Genomic DNA, 23,164 nt, shown 5'->3' on the forward strand with positions numbered 1-23,164 from the left:
CTTTGTGCAGGACACAATGGTATTCTTACTATTTCTCTGGAAATGCGATTTAGGAAAATGCCTTTAGAGCCTTTCTCTGTGGTATGACTCATCACCATCCAAAATCAAATTAACTAGGGCGGTGCTCTCGGCAAACTTCAGGGACGAGGTGAACACCTGATGCTGTGGGCGGTTGTCCTTGCCAATGGGAAAGGAACATCGGTTCTAGTGCCGATTGAAGAAAATGACTCAACCTTCAACGGAATGATTTGCAACTGGTTACTTCTGGTCACGGAGCGATTGAGCAGAAGTCAAAAATGGAACATGCTGGAAACCTCTTACATTTCTGGTCTTCAAACATTCTACCAACTTTTGAACATTTGTCAATGCATCTTAGCATCTATAGCTACTTTTGCAGTACAGAAACTTTCTCAGAACATTTTCAGGGACTAAACCGCTTCTTCATGCATTTGGACAGCACAGCAACCAGCGACGCGGACTTTAGTTCCTACAAGTATTTCTGCTTCTACTCCATGGCAGCGGCCTTCTAACAGTTCTACAGGAACCCTCATTATTTGATACATCTTGACAATTGTGGAGTGCAATTTTTAAATCATGACTACTGGTTGGCTGTTTTCTTGACCCAGCAGGAAAATGGACTGACAAGAGGTCCAAGCCTGCTACGCCACAGAGGAATTATCAGGGCTTGCAGCAGTACATGAACATTTTCGCCAGAATAAATGCAGAGTTGGCTAAAAGCGGGGTTAAGTGGAGTGAAGCATTGCATGGAGAAAAAAAAAACACTTAAACCTATATGATAATATATGGTTAACATTACCGTGATGCAGATGCATACAGTGGCAGGCTCATGATACAGCTCAATAATAACACCCGCTCATCAATGTTGTTCCACCAATGTAACATGACATGATGTAAAGATTTAGGACTAAAAGCGATGCCGCCGTAGCCGTCGTCCCTTCTCATTCCGCGCGCTCCGGCGTTATTGCTTTTGCAAACATCTTAATCTCAGAGGCAAAGTTAACAAGACAGCTTGGCATTTATTACAAATGCAAATCCATTTATATATTCCTACTTTTCTACTGGCCCCTCAGGTGTCACTACTGCTGGAGGATAAGATGTGGAGCGGTAAAACATTACGGGTCATGAGTTCATGACACGACGATGGGATGGAATTTACTGTTTAATGTTTAGATTGATAACATTGCATTGTCTGGGAATGACCGCTGAACATTTTTTTTCGGCGTCAGATGTCTCAAAGTCTCTCAAAATGTATTGTGTCACGATATCGTGGGAAGCCGTGTTGATGAATATCGTGCGAAATCACGAGCTCGGGCCGACCGGGACAGACAGCCTGGAGCGCGCGGTGCTAAAAACATCCACTTTTTGTTCAAAAACAAAGGTGTTAAAATGACCCAACAGTTTCAACTTTATGTCAGGTGGGAGGGATGCGGTTTGACCATCTGAGAGAATACTGACACCTTCGCGTTTTAATAGGCGCAGACAGGCCATCTGGCTATTTATATGCCAGATGGACCGTCCCACCTAATGTGTCACAGGGCCGACACAATCCGAAATGCCTGGAACAAATTGTGAGAAAAGAATCGAACTGTCACCCACAGCCTACGTGCTATTGGAGCGCAACGATTCCCGGAATTGTCAGGAGGCGACCGTAACAGAGGTGCAAAGGAAACCACCGCCATTTCCTTCCCAGCAGGTGTGACATGAACGCTTTTCATGCCCTCTTCTTTTAATTTCCAACTGACTAGGCTTAAGGGAAAAGAATCGCCGGCGGAAAGTTTGAGGTGTTTGCTCTCTGCTGACCCGCGTTGAGTTCTAAACACTTAATCGTGAATCAACCCAGGAATCAAAGACTGCGAGGGGGAACAAAATCCGAGAATGAACCCGTCTGTGCTTATAAAAGACAAACAAATAACCGAGGTAGGAATTCAAGGGTGAACTGGCATAATGCTTCAACAGAGACAGAGGGGCAAACTTGTAGGCACACACTCATAAATTTGCATGTACATATATATTACACACACACTCAGACTCACACACACACACACACACAGCCAAACAAAGGCGCACATTCAGCCGAGCAATACATCACACCCTGCCTCGAAATCCTTTAAGACTGGGGGATCTTGCAAAACAGCTCATCCATTCCGCTTTTGATCTATTCCCCATCTCCGGGCTGGAAAGAGTAAACTGAGAAAAACAAAAGAGAAAAGGGGACTGCTGAATGTCTCTGAGAGACCCAACAAAGGGGAGAAGTAGAAACATATACAGGATGCCGGTGTGTGTGAAGACTTGTGTGATTTCTGTCCTTGCTTTGACAAATTCCACGTGAATTTTAATGAGCGGATGCAAATTTCCCACAACAACAACAACAAAAAAAAAAAAGACTTTGAAACGGCTTTCACACCGTATCGCATTACTTTTCATCTCCTACGTCGTGACTGGTTACAAACCAGAGCGCCATACGTCGCCACAAAGGACGTGCGGGATACGTTAACTGGTCTGTGTACCCTTGAAAGAAAGAAACCGGATCAAATCCCGCCTTTGAATACATTTTTTGGGTCGAGATGCAAAAAGTCTGCAGGGATAAATAATAATAACAAATAATGTAATTCATTAAAATAAGAACCGCCTATACAGTTTTCAGACAAAAGAGCTCAAGGACTGAAGTTCTAAGAAGTGCCCTGCTGCCAGATAACCTTATGTTGGCGGAAATGTTCACGTTCCGCTGCGAGTCCCGGAAACCCCGCTGTGGCGTTGCAGGCCTGAAGAGCTCTTTCCGGGTCCATTTCTTGATTTTTTTTTTTTTTTTTGTCTCGGCACAAGAAAACAGCTGACCGCTGATCACAATAGTTTTTAAAATATGGCGCCCTGCAGTCCACGGGAAGTATCTGGAAATGGCCGTCATAGGAGTTCCTTTGGAGGAGTTTCTAGAAGTCCTCCCATGCTGATGCAATGCACGAAGAAATGGCCTAGTTTCGGAAAAGGTTTTAGGAACTGCAGCGCAAAAGGGCAGAGAAAAGTGTCTTATATAAATGCTGTTGAAAGCAAACATAATAACAACGTTAGATCAGGCATTCCAGTCCTACTTTGAAATCAACACATTAAATTAAATCTCCGACTCCCGATCAGTCCTCAACCGCGTGAGAGGAAATGAAATGCGATCAAATCTAATAAAGGTGACTTTTTGCAAGTAGTCTCGATGTAATTTTGTCAGAATATATAGCTCTCCTGACCTCCGGGGCTGTCTGCCGCAGGACATTTAACTCATAACACAGACAGCCTGGTTTGCAATAAACTGGAGGAGAAAAAAAAACTAAAATAAAGATAAAGCAATGCACGGGCTGTGCGATAAAACATTCCTGACATTAGTCAGAGAGCTTTTATCTTGAAACTATATATACAAACACACGCACACATACTTCAAAAAACATTTTCTTGAAACAGAAATTATGCCTAAAACCTGCGAAATTGTGGCAACATAAAAGAAGCAACTACCCCTTGGGAGGAAGTGAACATAACACAAAAAAGGCCTGTAAAAGGGTAGTCTAAGGAAGTAATGGGAATGATTATACTGAATTCGCACAACTAATTTAAGCTTCCAGGAAGCTGATTCTTATGTATGCATTCCCTCCTGAAGAATAAACCGCAGTCCTCACGCTTTATTTCACAGGATTTAGCACTGAGGACGCCGTATTGATGCCATCGGGGAGACGAGGAGTTCCTTATTGAACGACCGTCAGAGATTAATGTGGTCGGCTAAATGAAGTCCGACCCCAAAAATGCAAACAACCCCGTGCAATGAATCACAGACAAAAAAACAGTTAATTAAAATAAAATGTTAATTTCAAGTTTTATAGGCCCTCCTCCATGGACATTTGTGGGAAAATAATCTAAATGGGGCACAAGCAGGTAAAAAAATTCAAACAAAGAAAAAAACACCACATTAAATCAAATATTGAGATGTTTTTGGCTGAAATTCTGTATACGAATAATAAAAAAACATGAAGTGCTCTCAATTGTAATTAATTTATCATATAAAAAAAAATCAAGCTTATCAGGGTAACATAAATGTTAATGAGTGATATTAATAATTATGGCACACTCATGATGGTGGATTCAGAAAAAAAAAGCACATAATGTTACCAAGGTTACACAAACCTTTAAATTTAATTCACACCTCAGCATCAGGCACATCGAGTTTTAGCGGGAGAAATACTGCTATCCGCTGGCGTCGGTCGCATTTTTGAAATTTCAATGTCACTTTGAGAATTTAATAGGATAATGTCGCTCCCCTTGAGTCTCTGACCCTCATAAAAAACACATAAAAAAAATGATTCATGATAAAACTTGATTTGCAGGTCAGCGTTTTTTTTTTTTTCCAAATTTTTTTTAATGCATGACACTAGAGCAACTTGTTTTAGGGTCCATCTGGAGAGCCATTACATCTAATTAAAAGCCGCCACTTCTCGTGATGTCAAACTCGACCCCCCGGCAAAACATACACACAGACGGAGTTAAAGATCAGAGATATTTTAGTAATGAGCAGCCGGGAGAGATCAGACGCCCGTCACGGTTTCAAAAACCGAATTCGGATTCTGTACCAGCCCTGTTTCGGATGCGCTCTTCTTTCAGGGGAACTGAGCTACTCTGTGCTATTGTGATAATGTCCTTCAAAAACAAAAAAAAAAATAAAATTAATAAATAAACAGAGGATGCGTGCTCGACCACGCCGTCCTGTCGAGCGGCGCCGCCCTTCTCACCCTCTCTCACATTCCCCCCTTTTTTTTTTTTCTTTCACCCCTCTGTACCTGCCTTTCTTCCTCCCCGCCTCGCACTGCAGCAACAAAAAGAAATTGAACGGAGTGCATCTGCATTCACAGCGGCGTGGGCAGTGAGAGTAATAGTGTTCTCAGGGACCGGGTGGGAGCAAAGGAAAGGGGAGGGTAAGACGGAGAAAAAAAAAAAAAATGAAATAAAAAAGCAGATTGGTGTTATAAACACAGGAGTGTCACCGATGGAAAGTAAATGAATTCAAGACTAAAGGGGAGAGACATTGGAGGAACATGTTCAGCCTTTAACCGGAGATGGTCATGTGTAAATAAAACTGCTTAAATCATTTCATGCGGATCGAAGCCGTGCCCGTGCAGTCGCCAGTGTTTGACAGATTCCACGCATGGGAAAAAAAATAAAATAAAAAAAAAAAAAAGACAAAAAAAAAACCAGTTTCACTTCCTCCGCCACCTTCCTAGGGATCATTTTAAAGGACATTAACAAAATGGGAATCAGGATCGAGTTGATTCATTTTTACTCAGTCTGGAGGAGGAATTCAACGCGAAGGATATTAAGGAGTGGTTATTGATGATTTATGGTTTGAAGGCAATCAGTTCCTTGGATTTGGCGTCTTCACTTACAAAGCAGCCGATTTAATCCAGCGTGAATCCCCTCTCTTACGGTGGGAATACTCCTGGTATTATTTGCCCAAGCGGTGATTTCTCTTACTTTGGAAAAAGTATTTAATTTGGGTTCAAGACCCTCGCACGATTTTGTTTTCCAGCATCGTCTAACAACTCCAAATTAGTGAAGGACATTTTAAAACTAAATTCCCGAACAACAAGTGAAGTCAAAAATGAATTCATTCTCAAACAGATTTTTTTTTTCCCCCCTCAGCAATGGCAATTCAGCTTGTTTGGAGCCTTGCACGCTTTAAGAAACAAAAGAAAAACATTGTGTCAAAATGTCAGCGAGAGCTGAGCCGGCTCTGAACATCTTATTTCAAATCCGACCAATAGACCAGATAATAAAAACAATTGGCCTTAAGTCACGCAGCTACACGTTGAACTCTGGCTCTCTCACTTTGTGCCACCGTGCCCTGTTGTTACCGTGTCACGATCCGGCACCTGTTTCTTCCAGCTTCTTCAAATAACCCTGATATTTCTGTGCTTGACTCCTGTTTCCATCCTCTTTTCTTGTTTTTGACACAGTCTCTAACCCGTAGCCTTCCTTCATTAATCACCCCTATGATATGACAGATCTTGAAATTCTTTGCCCTGCAGGATTGGACCACGGCAGTTAAAGGTTCACCATCAGCATTCAAATAAAAATGCATGCACATGAGCATATGTATACACACACACACACACACACGAGCACGCATGCAAATAGTGAGAAGCCAAAGTGATGGCGTGATCATTCTGCACAAACTTCCCCTTTCGTGCACAATTCACACAACAGAGCCTAGCGCTGTAACAGGCAACAGCTTGTGCATCCCAAACTGCAATAATTACTCATTTTACAGCTTCCTCTATTTAACAGGCATGCTGCTATCGTTGAGCTCCATGCAGAAAATAAGGGCCATTCCGCAGAGGCCAGAGGCTGCAAAGAGGCTGGACTGTCCTGTCACTATGTGTGTGTGTGTGTGTGTGTGTGTGTTTGGTGGTGAGAGCGTCTGGCAGCGTACGCTGTGTTTGTGTTCGAGGAGAATTGTTGGTCTTCTGTAGCAGCATAGATGGCGGCGGACTCGTGAGCCAAGAGGCAGGCGGTGAGGTCTGGCTATGGCCCCATTTCACAGCTCACACACAAGCACTGACACACAAATAACTAAAAACTATCGATGCGCATTGTTACAAAAATGCTCTACACACACACACACACACACACACACACACACCAAAACTCATGTTACACTGATTGTATAAGAGTTGCCGCTGCAAAACTTATCATTCTGATCTTCTAAACGTGAAAACATTGTCATTAATTCCAAGAAAAATGAGTTGGAGGTCACACGTTCATATTTATACATTTATACATCCAGAGTGATAGTGTTTTACATCCTACCCTCGATGTTCACATCGCTGGGGAAATATACTGTACTCTCTGAAACACACTTACAGAAGACAAGATAATTCTCCTTATACTCCTTTATCTAACTCATTACAGCAGCTTGTGAATGAGCATACAGAAAGGATACAGAGGATTATGTTATATTCCCATGAAATAATGTGATTAGTTATTCCACTGGGAAATAGGAGTGAAGGTCAATGGTGTTGTCTTAAGTATGAGTTATGGTGGTGGTTAAATTAGTGCTTGAGGAAAAAAAAGAGAGCCTCGGTGTTACTCAAGAAATGGGAAAATTGTTTTAACATTTCTAGCTTTTATAGTTGTCCTCTCGTCCTCTTCCCGCGTCTTCCTTTTCTCTCTACGCCCTCCATCTATGGTTGTTTTTAGTTAAAAGTGATTGTGATGCTGCAGCCAGAGTTGTTGATAACGCCGCTCCCGCTCCTGTTGATGTTGCCCTCCTGGCTGCAAATACGGGGACGGCTGCCGAAACTTCTTCTGCGCGTTAAAACATCACAAATGATCATCTTTCATTTATTCATTATTTTTCATTCTATACCGCTTATCCTGCACTCGGGGGTTGCTGGTAGCCACTCAATCGGAGGGTCACATTTAAAGACAAACAACCATTTGCTCTCTCATTTGTACATCTGGCCAATTCAGGGTGTCCAATGAGCCGACTGCTTGTTTCTGGACTGTGGGAAGAAACCATGTTCAGGTAGAACATGAAGACTCCATGCTAAAAAAGACCTGTCATTATTTCTCAATTCAATTCAGTTTAATTCAATTCAATTTAATTTCTTCTTCTTCTTCTTCTTCTTCTTTCGGCTTTTCCCTTCAGGGGTCGCCACAGCGAGTCAACTTTCTCCATCTAACCCTAATCTCTGTATCTCAGTTTAATTTAATTTAATATAATTTAATTTAATTTAATGTAATTCAGCTTAATTTCATTCAATTTAATTTCCTTTGATCTAATTTCATTTAAGTATATTTTATTGATCACTATTTTTTTTATTTAACTTTATTCTATTTTATTTCCCTTGAAATGGTATGTTAGACAGGCTGCTTTCATAGTAGCTTAGCGCTTAAATGAAATGGTCAAAATAAAAAGGAATATAAATATTAAATAATATATTTATGAAACATATTGGGATTTGTGTTATGTATAACTGAAACAGACTTTATCAGAATATAAAAAGTTTCAAATATTTCTCTTTAGCCGTGCGTGTATGGCAAAACATAACTGGGTATATTGAAGTAGCTGTCGAGGGGTTTGCTATTGAGGGGGCTACAGAATATTGACAGAAGGAGCAAAGAGAAATGAAGAAATGGACAACTTCGCTCCCCAAACTGTCAGATAAAGTTCTTCAAAGATGTTCTTAATGTTTTTCAAGTTGTTTTCTCCTCCAAGAGATCTAAAAGCTAGACACAGTTTGGGAGTTGCAGGCTATGATACAACTACACAAGTTAAACACCAAATGAATAAAAAAAAAAAAAAAAGACCTGAACTTTCCAATCGTCGATTAAAAATTTTTCAACTGCTCTGCTCAGACGTGCGAGTGTGTGTGGAGGTGCGAGTGTACGTGGGCAGGATGCCACCTTTGTTAAATCTTTCCGATGGCCCTCACACCCCCGAGTTTGCCCGAAGGGCCCAAAGCTCACCGCATGTGGGAAGTGTTAGTCAACAACACAAGCAACACCCCCATCTCTCCGTCTAACACCTTGCCTCACCACATTAACATAACTGGCATGGCTGCTTTATAATACTTCTGGTTGAAATCATCACATTAGGCATGATAGCATTATCCTTCTGCTGCACTGGACCCCTGCCAGGACGAAGAGGGGACACGAGGAGACCGAGACAAGGTTAATAAAGGCAGATGGGCCACTGTCTGATTCACAGGCTGCTTGGGTAGGATTTTTCTCACCCAGACAGAAACACTTTTCACCTTTTATTGGCGTTTACCGCGATTCACAGGAGCAAATGTTTAACTAAAAAAAAAAAAAAAATAAAAAAAAAAAATGCATGAACGTATAATAATTCGTCGTTATATCGAAAACCATTGGATTTAATCAATACACAACTTCGTCAAATGTGGCATTACAAGAGCAGCCAAGGTGGAAGTGGAGGGAAGTCTTTGTTGACGTAATAGAGGAAAAATAAAACTCACAGGATTACAAAAGTAGGTTAAGTATTGGGTCTTATGACCCATCCATCTATTTTCTGCTCATTATCCGACGCTGAGTCACAGTGACCTCAGAGCGAGCGAGATAATCAACATGTCCCTCTCTTCATCTCCCCCCCCCCCCCCCCGCGATGCACTCCGGCGTCTCACAACCTGCCCACGGCGGGCAACGTATATAATCTCTCCAGAGAGTTCTGGATCCACTGCTTTTGTCAGCTGAAAGAGTCTAGAGCCCCTTCAACCAGAGGGTGTCTGCAAATCATCCTAAAGAGATACCCTAAAAGCCCACAGCTGGCTCTCAATGCCAAGTAGCAGCTGGTTGACATAGCTCCTCTGCTAATCCGTTAGCCTAAAGTCAGGAATAACGCAGTGGAAACTAATTTAAGCCTCCTACATTTGTAAGAGCAAATCCTTATTTCACCAGAATTTCTCTCTTAATGGTCCACTTGAATAGCCTCTCTTCACATGGGACTACCTTTCTACCTCTCGCCCTCCAGACCATGTCGGTAGGAAGTAGGAAGTTCTGCTCACTTGCGAATGAAACTCCGGCTCCGGAACCATACCAGACCGCCAGGGGCGAGAGGTAGGTAAAGAAAATCATTTCTTGGTCACCGTGTTCTAATACGCCTTCATTGAGAACGTAATGACCTCCTCCTTCACCTGCCGGTTCCATTCTATCACCCACCACGACGGGAATCGCCTTGAGTGCACCGCCTTGGTCTGCTCCAAAATAATTAGCCAACCCCATAGATGTCTCTACCGCTTCCATGACGGCCAAATTTTTAAAAACAGCCAAAAAGATTCTCGCAGATACACCTGGCCTTCAAGTGGCTCCCTTCGGGTCGCGGACTCTGCTGCCCCGCCTGGAAAAACACGGAGGAGAAGGGCAACCTTTGACCCTGCAAACCCCTCATCGCAGTTCCAGACCCCCAAACCAACTGTAATACCGCTCATGATATATTTATTATAAAAACGCAGAGCACAGCTTTACCTCAAAGTCTCTTACATTACATTACATTACATTACATTTGGCAGATGCTTTTATCCAAAGCGACTTACAATAGAGGACATAAGCACTGCAAATAACACTTGAAAATACAAGATGCACAGGAAATATACAGAACAGTAAGCTGGGGTTAGTTTTTTTTTAGGACAAAGACATACACATACGTACACACACACACACACACACACACTGCATAGCCTAACTTGGTGCCTAACCTGATCTGGGGCAGCTCAAGCTTCAGCGCAGTACCAATGAGACAATTTGCACAATTCTGCACCGTAATTTATTATATTTAATTTTGATGTTCATTATTTAGTGCTGTTACCCCCCTGTGCCACCCATTTGCCCTTCGCGGATAAATAAAGTTTATTCTGATTTTGATTCCACATCCTTTGCGCGTCTATACAACGTCTCGGTGCCACGACGGTGACGTCAATGGAACATCTCCTACTTTCACCGGAGTTTATTCTGCGCTGGTCTTGACAATGATTAAGAACACTGGAAGGGCGAGGGGTTAGGAGATGTAGCCTGTCTGATCTGATCTGTCTGAACCAATAACCAAGAATATGCCATGAAGAACGTCGTGTCCAAGTAATACATGATTCGCACAAAAAGGAGAATTGGTGCAGATGTTTGCTGGGTCGTGTTTGTCAGGCCGGTATCTGTTTTTTTTTTTTTTTTTTCCAAAAGATGAGCACTGACCCGGAGATCTTGCTGAGTGTGTCTGACTCGGGAGAACACACGTTTACTCAGAGGAGTGAACACAAAAATTAGATCCGTGCTCTGCAAGGCACGGCCACCATGTGTGCAGATATTTCAGTCATACTACACGTACATTCATAAAAAATGGTTGTTTTTAAAACAATGGTTTCACACACACGCATTCTCATGACCTCAGCAGTCCATGTCTGCGGTTGTGCATATTAGTCTTGTAAAGGGCACTATTTGAAAAATAAATTGCAAATACCCTTCACAATTGTAGCTTTACAAATGCGGCTGATGGGAAATACGAGGAATAATGTTTCCGAAATTGATGTATTCGCTGAGTATACAGGAAAATGCAACATATTAAGCCCTTTATTGTCATTGTATTATTTAAAAAGCACAATGACATTTACGTTTGCAGCTCCAGAGTGCGGTATTTTGAAATATATATGACTCTTACACTTATGTGTTCACAATAATAGAAAAGATGCGTGTAATAAATATGTCACCATTTAAATATACACTACTTTTAAATACACCAAATATAAATAACACACAGACTTTAATTATATAATATGTAAGTATCCAGATTTCTTACCATAAAAGACCTGCTTTTCTGAATCGTGATAACTCCTCTGTCATTCAAATATTTAGGATTTTTGTCACTGATGTTTACTTTTTCCTCTGCATTTTACCCTCCATCCATTACTCACTCACAACCTCCATTTTTTATCTGGGAGATTAACCATAGGTTTTTTTTTTTTTTTCCCGCTGCCAGTGACTGCTCGGCTCCACTGGAGCATTTTAAGATGGTTTTGATGGATGGGAGAGGATGGGAGAGGGCAATCTCTTTGCCCAAACTGATTTCCCTCAGCCAGACGGAGATTTTTTTTTTCTGATGGTTCCCATAAACGTGTATAATACTTCAGTCTCACGCTTATTTTAACATCATACTGACCTTTTACTAATTGCTGACTGTCTGTCTTTCTCTCAGTATCTAATGGTAGAGACTCAGAAAGTCAATAATGTGTATGCTGTTAAAGCCGAGCCTAGAAGCTCATGGTATCTTGTAATATTATCAAGTGAAAGATCCTATTTATAACACAGGAACATCGGTAATTATAGCATTCATCCATTAATAGGAAACTTATTCTCATCTCCCTACCGCCGCTCTTCAATTACACTTCCTTTTGTTCTTTGAAATCCCGCGGAACATGTTCGACTCTAAGTTACAGCACTTTTTCAAAAGAGATTTGAAGCCAGGCATAAAACTCTGTCAGCGATGTCAAGGTGGGCTATTCTACGCACTCGTGTATGCTTTGCTAAATACAGCCTACGTCTGGAGTGAGACGCCTCGTGCACAAGTAATATTTCCAGTGGAGCAGAGATATCAACAAGTTTGCACAAAGGACTATAAGTTTTCCTTTTAAAAAATCAGTTACATTCAGAATACATTATACATTTATTCATCCATCTATTTATTCTCTATACTGCTTGTTCTGCAAACTACTATCTGTCTTCAAATTACGCTGTTATTCACACGCGATGTAAACAAATTCAACGTTCTCATTTACACATTCACACATCAGATGAACGGACAGGCTGACAGATGAGGTTGGACAGGAATCTCCGTGGATCACGATGTTTGCAGATGACATTGTGATCTGTACTGAGAGAAGGGAACAGGTTGAGGAAAATCTAGAGAGGTGGAGGTTTGCTCTGGGAAAAGAGAGGAATGAAAGTTAGTCGTGACAAGACAGAATATATGTGTGTGAATGAGAGGAACCCGGCTGGAACGGTGAGGCTACAGGGAGTGGAGATCAAGAAGTTGGAGGCTTTCAAATACTTAAGGTTCAAGAGTCCAGAGCAACAGAAAGTGTGGAAAAGCGGTAAAGACACTGACTGAAGCAGGTTGGAATGGGTGGAGAAAGGTGTCAGGGGTCCTATGGGATAGAAGACCATCAGCCAGAAGGAAAGGAAAGGTGTACAAGACAGTGGTGAGAACAGGGATGCTGTGCAGTTTAGAAACTGATACAATGAAGATGCTGAGGTTCTCTTTGGGAGTGACAAGGATGGATGAGATCAGGAACGAGTCCATCAGAGGGACAGCACATGTTAGAGGTTTTGGAGAGAAGGTCGGAGAAGCCAGTCTGAGATGGTTGGGTCATGTACAGAGGAAGGAGAGTCAATATATTGGTAGACGGATGCTGGAATTGGAGGTCGAGAGGAAGAACAAAGAGAAGATTTATGGACTTAGTGAGAGAAGATATGAAGGTAGTTGGTGTGAGAGAGGAGGATACAGAGAATAGGGTGAGATGGAGAAGGTTGATTTCACTGCGGCGACCCCTGAATGGAGAAACCGAAAGGAAAAGGGGAAGAATCTCTACTTCATACATCATATGGCGACGCACAACCACTCATCCTCTCATAGGTCATATAGAAAAATATAGAAAAATATAACCATTCGCTATGTTAGTCACAGATCTGCAAAGTTTATGAGTAGGAATGTACCTGCTGCCTGTTTTTGTGTGAGAAAAAAAACGGAGAACCGGAAGGAAAGCCATGCAGACATGAGGAGAAGATGTCTATCAGAATCAGAGCTGGAAATGGTCTACTGACGTGCTGTAAACTCCACGCAGAAAGACCCCGACTCGGATTCGAACCGGGGACCTTGAACCGCCGCGCCGTCCTCCACGTCCTTACATTTTATATCTCACTCGCACAACATTAAAAACCATTCTCACTAGCTCAGAAGCAGCAGTGACAGCAGAAATAAACAAAAAGAAGTACATAAGTATCTTCTCTTTTTAATCAAAGAGTAGCATAAATGTTCTTTGTACCCCCGGCTCCACTGGCAACACTCATTCCTGGAACGATTGTGGATATTTGCACCAAAAGATATCAAATGTTATCACCGACCTCGCAGCCGCACACTTCGGCATAAAGTGCTAAAAAGATGACTGTAACATTGACGGGAAGCGGCGCTCTACAGGGACCAGCCGTGAGAGAAGGAGGTCGTTTTGATCCGCAATAACGGTCATATTACTGCGAAAACCGCTGATGTTCGTACCTCACGACAATAATACGCTATTTATTCAAAAATGCTTTTGGCTTTACCTCGCATTGTCTTCATCCTTTATTTAAAATTCAGCTGATGACATAAAAAAGATATTCATGTCATATTAAGACAAAGAGCGGACAGTTACTTTACCTGCCTTAGGCCATCCTTGCTGTTCTGCATGATTCGCAGGGCATAGTTGGAGCGCTGGCCTTTGCTGTTGAACTCGATGTGGCCCGTTAGACCGTCCAATTCTACCTATCCGACACAGAAACAGACACGTGTTAAAGGCCTCTACGTCATACGGTAAATCCTGCCTTCGATCTCAGCGCCGCCAATGGCACGCAACAGTCCGGGATTCGCTCGCGCGATCGGTTCGATATTGTTTAATTTCTAGGAATAAAAGAAAAATGAATCCGAAATGCTTTCAACTGAAGGCAAAAAAAAAAAAAGGGGAGACATAAATCATGTCTTTGAGGAAAAAAGATAAACAGTCTGATATTGACTCCTTGTCACATTTAAGTATTCTGATAGCCCAATCACTTACAGCCTTTTCTCTGTAATAGGAAAACACATTCTACTCAGTGACAGCTCATCTTTATCTCCTTCCTCCATTGTCTCTTTATATAATGGAAAGCTGATATAAACTGACCTAGCGGATAAGAAGTGTATCTGAGATGTGAGCACGGACGAAAAATTATGAGCTGTTGTCTCCGTCGAAATTCTTGGCTCTAAAATATCCAATTGACATTTTGGAAGTAAGGCGCTAATGAACATGTCAGGAAGCTCCACTGTTTGACACTAATGAGTGGATCTTTCAGCTCTTTGTGTCAGTGCAAACAATATATTGGGCCCCCAAACAAACAAACAAACAAAAAACACAGCAAAACAGCAAAACAAACTCCAACTGGAATTAGTATTTTTTCAATTATTCTTGCTTTCTTGCAAAGAGGAAGCCGAAACACTGCGTAAGTAACTTACTGCTTTTCGGATTTAGTATGAAGACACCTCTGGGAGATGGCTTGGTTAGCTTAGCATTAATGAAAAAAAATGTTTCTTTTCTAAAATCGCATTGAAAAGGATTCAAAATTCACATGTTAACAGGATCCAAGGGGGTTTTCATAGCCGTTGAGTAGTATTAAAAGATCTATTCACTTACGAAACAAATATATTGGGCTTTTATTGGATTATACAGGCAGAGGTAAGGAGAACTGATCTCTGCAGCCAAAACACCAATGTTTTTAGCATTACTCTCACACACACACGGCTGGACGCGGCCTGTTCTTAATAGATAAAGACGAGGTTGATGTTGTAGAAGATGCTAATGGAAGAATCTGTATACACTGAAATAAAAAAAAAAGAAAAAAAGAATTGTCTTAAAAGCTATGTCCACAGCCACGCGGCCCTCTGCTCTTGTTTCGGGCCAGCGGAGACAAACTTACCATCCTCAGGTAATTCATAAGACTGGTGCCGTGCTCCCAGATTTTGGAGGACTTGCAGGAGAGCTGAGTGGCGCCGACATTTTGGCTCCGGTTCAACTCCTGGACCGCCGCCACCACGGCGTACACCGCATCAAAGAGGAGAGCTGAGGAGAGCTGCGGTGCGAGAAAACCGGGAGAGAGGGGAGGTGAATACATTATGCATACACGCACCAGGACTCACGGCGCAGAAATCGCAAGTGCTGTATGTCAGTTAGTTTGGTGGTCGGTAAAGGGTTAACCCATCCCCAGAGTGGCAGTGAGATTATTCCATTAGATCATTAGAAAGACTCTGATCTGCTGACAGCGATGAAAACCGCCGCCACCGCCTCCCTATCTCTTTCCCTCACTCTCTCTCGCTCTCTCGATGTCTCGGGGAGATTCTGTCCTTCCTGCTTTTATTCCCAATGAAGCTGGCACACCCCGGCCATTCCAATTACCGCCTGATTTTTGCCAGTGGAGACCAAAAAAACAAAAAAAACAAAAAAAAAAACAGGAGAAGCGGCTTCTTCTCTCATCTTTCCTGTACAAACAGCGTCCTCGTCGCCGCCACTGCATCGTGCTGTGTACATTTGATTAAAATTCATGATGCCCCTCACCCCAAGTCGGAGGGAGTCTAAGCTGCACTGTTATAATGCATCCGAGTAATGAAACTAGTGATGAAGTGTCACCGATGTTGATGCCGATACTGATACCGAGTGATTGAGTGGTGCATAGCAAATGTTGGAGGCCGTGGAGAAGTAAGAAAGGCTATTATGCCGCGTAACTGTGATGTATTACAACGCCGATTCGGTCGGCGGACTCGCCGGATTGAACGTCGAGGGTGACGCGGAGCTTGAAAGGGTCCGGAGATGTATCAACTCATGGTCGATGCATTTGAGATCCAACAAGTTGGACGGCGATAAAATAGATATGTCTATTCCAGCATTGTAAAGACACGTTTATGCTAAATGTTAAAAACAGACGCCGCCTTCTGTGCATCCTCTGTGTTCATCTCGAGCGAAATTCTGTAATTTCAGGGAAGTTGGGAAAGCGTAACCGAATGAAGAAGTTACAACGAGAGTCATGGGGGGGCAATGTTGCGCAGTATTCTCATTTTCGACCAGTGGAGGAACGGGGAACATGAAGCCAACATGGAATTGGCATTACATAGTGTAATGTTTTTAATGTCCGCACCCTCTTCTTAGATCAGGGGTGGGTGATTATTTCGGCCAGCGGGCCACATTTTTTTTTTTTTAATCTTTACGCACCGGCCAACTAGGTGAAAAAAATGAAAATTGCTATTTCATTTTTTTGGCATTTTATTCCAATTTTAAAACCATTAATGATCATATAAATCAGGGGTGGGCAAACTACGGCCCGCGGGCCACATCCGGCCCGTTGATCTTTTTAATCTGGCCCGGAAAAGATTGGGAGAGAATTAACACTTGATGTGAATGATTGAATGATTGGATCAATGAATGTGGGAGCTCAAACAGGAGATTATATCATTTTTCGAGCTACTTGAGAATTTTCCTGAGTTGATTGACACAGATCAGCTTTGTGATTTAGCCTTTACTGTGGACATACTGACACACATGAATGAGCTGGACGTGAAGTTACGAGGGATAAAACTGGTTTGTGCATGAAATGCAAGCAAACGTCAGAGCATTTGAAGGTTTTGAAAACCGGCAAATGTCAGACGAGTATGATAAACACTGTTTTCAAATGCGTTTTTATTTATTTATTTTTTTATATGTATTGTTTCTTGTGCTGACCCGGCCCGTCTGTCAAATTTTAAAAGTCAATACGGCCCGTGAGCCAAAAAGTTTGCCCACCCCTGATATAAATACACCGATCAACATTATTTAGTATGTAATCACCCATACAAAATAAGCATTCAATATCGATTGGAAATACTTGTTAAAATATTCAAAGAATATAGTTTGGCGAGCTGGATTAAAAAAAGCGAAACGGGCCGGATGTGGCCGTAAAATGCCCAGGTCTGTCTTAGATCATAGATTGTCAAAAGCTCCTGAACGTGGAGGTGAATTCTGAGCTCTGCTCTGCCCTCTAAAGGATGAATTGCTCAACAACTTCAGCAACATAAAACATCCACGGGGAAATATAAGGGTGGTGACGTTTGGCAACATCTGAATCGGAAATACCTGCATGAGCGTAACATGGGCATGAATGAGCCTTTACAACTCTATTTCTGATCATTTATCACTTTAATCTATTTCGGCTTAGTCGAGTAGCTACAGTTCAAGAGTAAGTATTATGTAAAGTGGTCTTCTGTGAAAATTTTAGAATAAATTTAGGATTTTGAACATTTGAGATAAAGCAATTCTGTTTTAAAGGCAGCCAGAGATGCAAAGTTGACGGCATAAAAAACAGGAACTGTGAATAATTGTTGCTCCTAAGTTCTACTCAGCAGGGATCAGTTTGACAGCATTTTTTTTGAACTATAAAAACCGTAAACAAATCCACTGCTATGGAAGTGCGTGCATGAGACAGCACGAGCTGCACTCATCATTTCAGGCTGTGATATTATTCAACCTCCTCAGTTTTATTTGAACTCGATACCGAATAAAGACGCCATGTGCGCTTTCTACAATTCTTCAAATAAGATATCATTCTATAATTGGAAGTATATGAAATTTTTTTCCCCGCGTAATTATATGGCTTCAATAAAAAGCTTTTAATATGAACCCGCTCTCATAAAATGTTAAGCAATTAAAGTTCTTATATTCTCTTTTATGCTGAGCCGTATTCAACGCGTCCTATCAAAAGGTCAGTTTTCTGCAAGTGACGTGCACTCTGCGAGCACCTGGGTTACATTTCCCTCAGAGACCTGTTAATGAAAAGACAGGATATCATCTCTTTGCATGTCTAAATGGCTTTTGCACTTCCATTGCATGACTGCCATCAGCCTATATTCCTGGCGAATTAGTCGCGAATCCCGACTGCTTAAAGAGCAGAAGTAACTAGGTGACCCGCTGTGACTAGAATATTATCTCACGCAGCGTTGAAAATATTCTTAAACTGCATCTCCACCTCTGCATGGCTGGAACAAACGAGATGTATGTTCATGTATAATTTAGGATTTTGTTATTTTTACATGATGAGAATTAAATGATCAAAAACACGCAGCCCTGAGGTTATTACATTTCTCCTGTACTTTTGGAAAAAAAAAAAAAATCTAAATTACTAGTTTATAACACACATTCATAATGTATAGGGTCAGCTGCGTGCAGGCTCAAATTCAGCACTGCATATTTCGGGTATATGCTCACAAAGGGATAGATTTTCAATAGCAGGCATAAATTATGTTTAAGGTATTCTGTAAAACTAAGTAAACTAGTTAAAAAAAAAAAAAAAAACAGAGCAATAGATTAAGTGCCGACACGAGATGACAACAAATGATTTGTCTCCGGCTCGGAGGAGGAATTCCGATGAACCAGCCGATGAGCTTCTCCATCCCACAACTCGACGAGAGCGCCGTCACCGACACGTCGGACAACATCTAACACACTTGGTTCCATTAAACAAGCAGTCATTTACCAGGAAACGGACCTCATTATCTTTATGCAGTTATTCAGTGACATTTTACTTCCTCAGCTTCGCGCAGAAAAGTCAAGTCGTAAAAAAAAAAAAGCGCAATAAACCAATGCGGAAACGGCGACGCCCTGTGTTTGAGCGGACGGGGACTCGTTTTTAGATCGGAAGTCCAGCATTAAAACTGCAGCTAATGACCCGCCTTATCAAACAAATGAATCATAATAAGCCGAGAATTTGAGCTTCAGAACAACTAAAAGTCAAACAGGCACGAAACAAAATCACATCCGGTATTCTTACATGGGAGACCTTCATTTTTACCATTTGTGACTGAGTGTGTGTGTGTGTGTGTGTAATATGCAAACTAACTGGGGTGCCGGCGAATGGTGCATGGTCACAGTTCTCTTGCCAGGAGCGGTTGAGGCTTAGCACAAAGTCTTGAAAGAATGGATGGGTTTTGTTGAAGACGGAAAAACCGACTATGTTGACTCGCTGGTCCACCACGTCGTCCAGTCGCAGCAAAGAGAATTCCTACGGGCATAAATAACAGAAAAAGAGAGAGAGAGAGGTAAACGAAGCTGCTGTAATATGTCACCTTGTGAAGTCATCTATAAATAAAGACATGGTAAATCACATCAATTGTACGAAGTATGACATGCAGTTTGTTCCCCATCTACTTTTAATTTAATACACACCAGTCTTTATGATCGGCACTGAGTCTATACAAATAAGAATTTGACTATTTAAATAAAATAAAAATAAATAAAAAAAAGATAGAATAAATAAAATAAAATAAAATGGAATAAAATAAAATAAAGTAAAATGCAAAAAAGATACAATAAATAAAATAAAATAGAATTAAATAAAATAAATTAACACAAGCTTGTCTCTTATGTGGAAAGGAAAAATATGGCTTTTTTTTTGACCACTTGTTCATTGTCATTTTCAGCATGTTTTATTTATCTATTGTGAGTCTCAGTCATCCAGGTCAGGAGCCTTTATCCATCAGGCATATCCATTAAGCATAACATATCAATATTCTTTCCCATTCCTATGGTTAATAATACTTACATAAAGTCCTCAGTGCCAAATTTTTTTTAGAGCTTTCAGCACAAAACTAAAGTACTCTATTCAAACCCTTTATTCTACAATTCTAGATCTCATAATAATCAAAGGACACACACACACACACACGCACAGAATAGAAAAAAAGAACAATGAGATAGATAATTGAGAATGGCAGCTTGAAATCTATGGTATATTGAAATGCTCCAGGTTACTAAGAGAAAAAGAAATACAGTTATTTGCTTTTTTTTTTTTTTTTTTCAAAAAAAAGCAATCTTTTGCTTTATGGAAGGTTGACTATGAGTTGGTTTTCCTCACTTGCGATGAACACCAGTGACAGGAGAGATTGAGATGAGGGAGTGAAGGGGGAGGTAAAAGGGAACGGACATTTCCTGAAGGTTAATAGAGGTGTCAGAACCCGGACCGCCCTCAGGTGGTGGCCTTCCTTCGGCAGGCAGCCGGAGTGCCATCTAATGCATGACTGCCAGACTATCATTCCCCGCATCCTTCTCAGCGACCAAGGCCGGAAACTCTGGCCACAAGAGGGGTTTAATGCAATGATTGGAGGAGGAAAGGTTAAGTTGTAAAATAAGAATAAGATTTTGTGCATGACAATTGTACCACTGTTGGAGGACCAGCTGATATTTATTGTGAAGTCAAATAATGACAGTTATTTTGGGAGCAGTGAAAAGAATAACGATAGAGGAAGTAGGTAAACCATTGTTTTTCATTCATTGATTCATCCGTCCATCCATCCATCCATCATCTATGCTGCTTAACATGCACTCAGGGTCGTGGGTGCTGGAGCCGATCCCCGCTGTCACTGCTATAAGAGACGCAACCATTAACTCTCTCAATCACACATCCGGGAAATTTAGGGTCTCCAGTTAACCTTCTGCATGTTTTTAGATTGTGAAGGGAACCCCCACCAACTCTCTCGCTGTGAGGTGGAAGCGGCAACAACTGCGCCGCCGCGTTGAGTTACGCTGACTCTAAAAATGTGCAAAAAGCAATATATATGATTTGTTACCCTCTAAAAAGCAGATTAGTAGAAATTCACTTGATGTGGGAGTTACAATCTCCCGGTGGAAAAATTGAAATATCAAATATTTAGATACAGAGTGTCAACATGATATTGAGTGTATCATCGTTAACTTTATTTCTAAACTCGATGAATGTCAAGAGGGGCCCTACAAATGTGCAATATGTAGTTTGCGAGCAAGAGTGACGGAATAAACGGTTTATAAGGTTTATACTACACACGCCTGCAAACCTTCACCATTGTATGAAGGTACTGCCATTGTACTGCCTTCTACCTCTGACACACCTCGAACCGGTAATTATAGGCAGATTGCAGGTTCCTGTTTCTATCAATATTGTAACTAAAATACAGATCCTGCTACGGGGCTTCTTGCTGCTCAAAATGTGCATTTTTGCGGTATTTTTTGTGGCTGTGGGATCTGAAGGTCTGTTTACATTTGAAGCCAGTGTCATAAATATATATATCTGAAACATTTTCTGTAAAATCCCCGCTGTGACTAAAACTACATGAATCTTGATATATTTCTTTTGTTAAAGAAAAAAGGGTCTCGAAATGCGCATTTTTGCGGTATTTTTTGTGGCTGTGAGATCTGAGCGTCTGTTTACATTTGAAGCCAGTGTCAAAAATACATATATCTGAAACAATTTTCTGTAAAAACCCCGCTGTGACTAAAACTACATGAAACTTGATATGTTCCTTTTGTTAAAAAAAAAAGGGTCACGGAGTTTGAAAACAACTGATATATCATGATAGTGGTGAATTTAAAGGGTACAGCATTACATTACATTACATTACATTACATTATATCACATTGCAGGTTTTTTGACGAATTGTGTGATTTTAGATCTAATCATAGTACAATGCTTTTTGACCTGAAAAAGGGAGTTTTTAGACTAGAAAGCAATCATGGGGAACTAACTGCACACACACACACACACACACACACGGTCTCCGGTTCATTACATCCACTCTCTCATTCACACATTTGGTCAGTTTCAGGGTCTCCAGTGAACAAAGGTAAAGAAACGGGTTCAAGCAGGTTTGAGAAAAGTGTCAGGGGTCCTATTGGATAGAAGACTATCAGCCAGAATGAGAGAAAAGGTGTTCAAGACAGTGGTGAGACCAGTGATGCCATATGGTTTAGAAAAAGTGGAAACAGAGCTGGAGGTCGCAGAGATGATGATGCTGAGGTTCCTTTTGGGAGTGACAAGGATGGATAGGATCAGGAAAGAGTCTATCAGAGGGACAGCACATGTAAGATGTTTTAGAGAGAAGGTCAGAGAAGCCAGACTGAGATGGAGAGTGAATATATTGGTAGACGGATGCTGGAATTGGAGCTTCCAAGCAGGAAGTCTAGAGGAAGACCAAAGAGACGATCTGTGGACGTGGTGAGGGGAGGATACAGAGAATAGGGTTCAGTAGAGAAGGTTGATTCGCTGTGCAAACCTTGAAGGGAAAAGCCTAAAGGAAAAGATGAAGCGTACATATTGCATGTTCTTAGACTATGGCCAGAGACTGCAGAACCCTGAGGAAACCCATACAGTCACAGGGGAGAAACATGCAAACGCCATACAGAAAGGCCCCCTGTCGTAACCCGACCAGGGGCCATCTTAACATCAAGAAAGAAAGGAAATCTTCTTTTCCATTTGGTTGTTCCATTCAGAGTTCCCCACAGCAAATCACCTGCCTCCATCTAACCCTATTATCTGCATTCTCTACTCCCCCCCTCAAAAAAAAAAAAAAAATATATATATATATATATATATATGCATGTACTGCTCAAAAATATTAAGGGAACACTAAAATATATAAATAAATCATATAAGAAGTATTCTTATTAAATACTTTGTACTTGAAATCGTTGAATGTGGTGTCAACAAAATCAGAAATTATCAATGGAAATCAAATGTATGAACCCATGGAGGTCTGGATTTGGAGTCACACTCCAAATTAAAGTGGAAAAACACACAACAAGCTGATCCAACTATGATGTAATGTCCTTAAAACAAGTAAAATGAATCAGTGTCGCTTCCCAGGTGGACAGTTTGATTTCACAGAAATGTGATCGACTTGGAGTTAAATTGTTTTGTTAAGTGTTTCCTTTATTTTTTTGAGCAGTATATAAATTCAAGTTTGATGATGTATGACGATAGGTCAAAGAAAATACAGTATATAGCAATATACAAGATATACCACATCAACCCTAAAATGACTGAACTTCAATGGCAGCTG

The 23,164-nt window shown here is 41.2% G+C and overlaps 1 protein-coding gene across 4 annotated transcripts in view; it reads right to left on the reverse strand.

Moving 5' to 3' along the window:
- The window catches only part of grik4 (glutamate receptor, ionotropic, kainate 4), a 379,558-nt gene that overhangs the window by 40,715 nt on the left and 315,679 nt on the right, over window positions 1-23,164 (reverse strand). For all 4 annotated transcript variants that reach the window (XM_086164020.1, XM_086164019.1, XM_086164016.1 and 1 more), the window contains 3 exons: window positions 19,195-19,356; window positions 15,253-15,405; window positions 13,964-14,068 (listed from right to left, as the gene is read on the reverse strand). In XM_086164020.1, coding sequence (XP_086020146.1) covers window positions 13,964-14,068; window positions 15,253-15,405; window positions 19,195-19,356 — 420 coding nt within the window. The remainder of the gene's footprint in view (window positions 1-13,963; window positions 14,069-15,252; window positions 15,406-19,194; window positions 19,357-23,164) is intronic.

The sequence above is a fragment of the Fistularia commersonii genome, chromosome 18, assembly GCF_037954325.1.
Source record: "Fistularia commersonii isolate RoL2024-O1a breed Wild chromosome 18, RoL_Fcom_v1.0, whole genome shotgun sequence".
Lineage (NCBI taxonomy): Eukaryota > Metazoa > Chordata > Actinopteri > Syngnathiformes > Fistulariidae > Fistularia > Fistularia commersonii.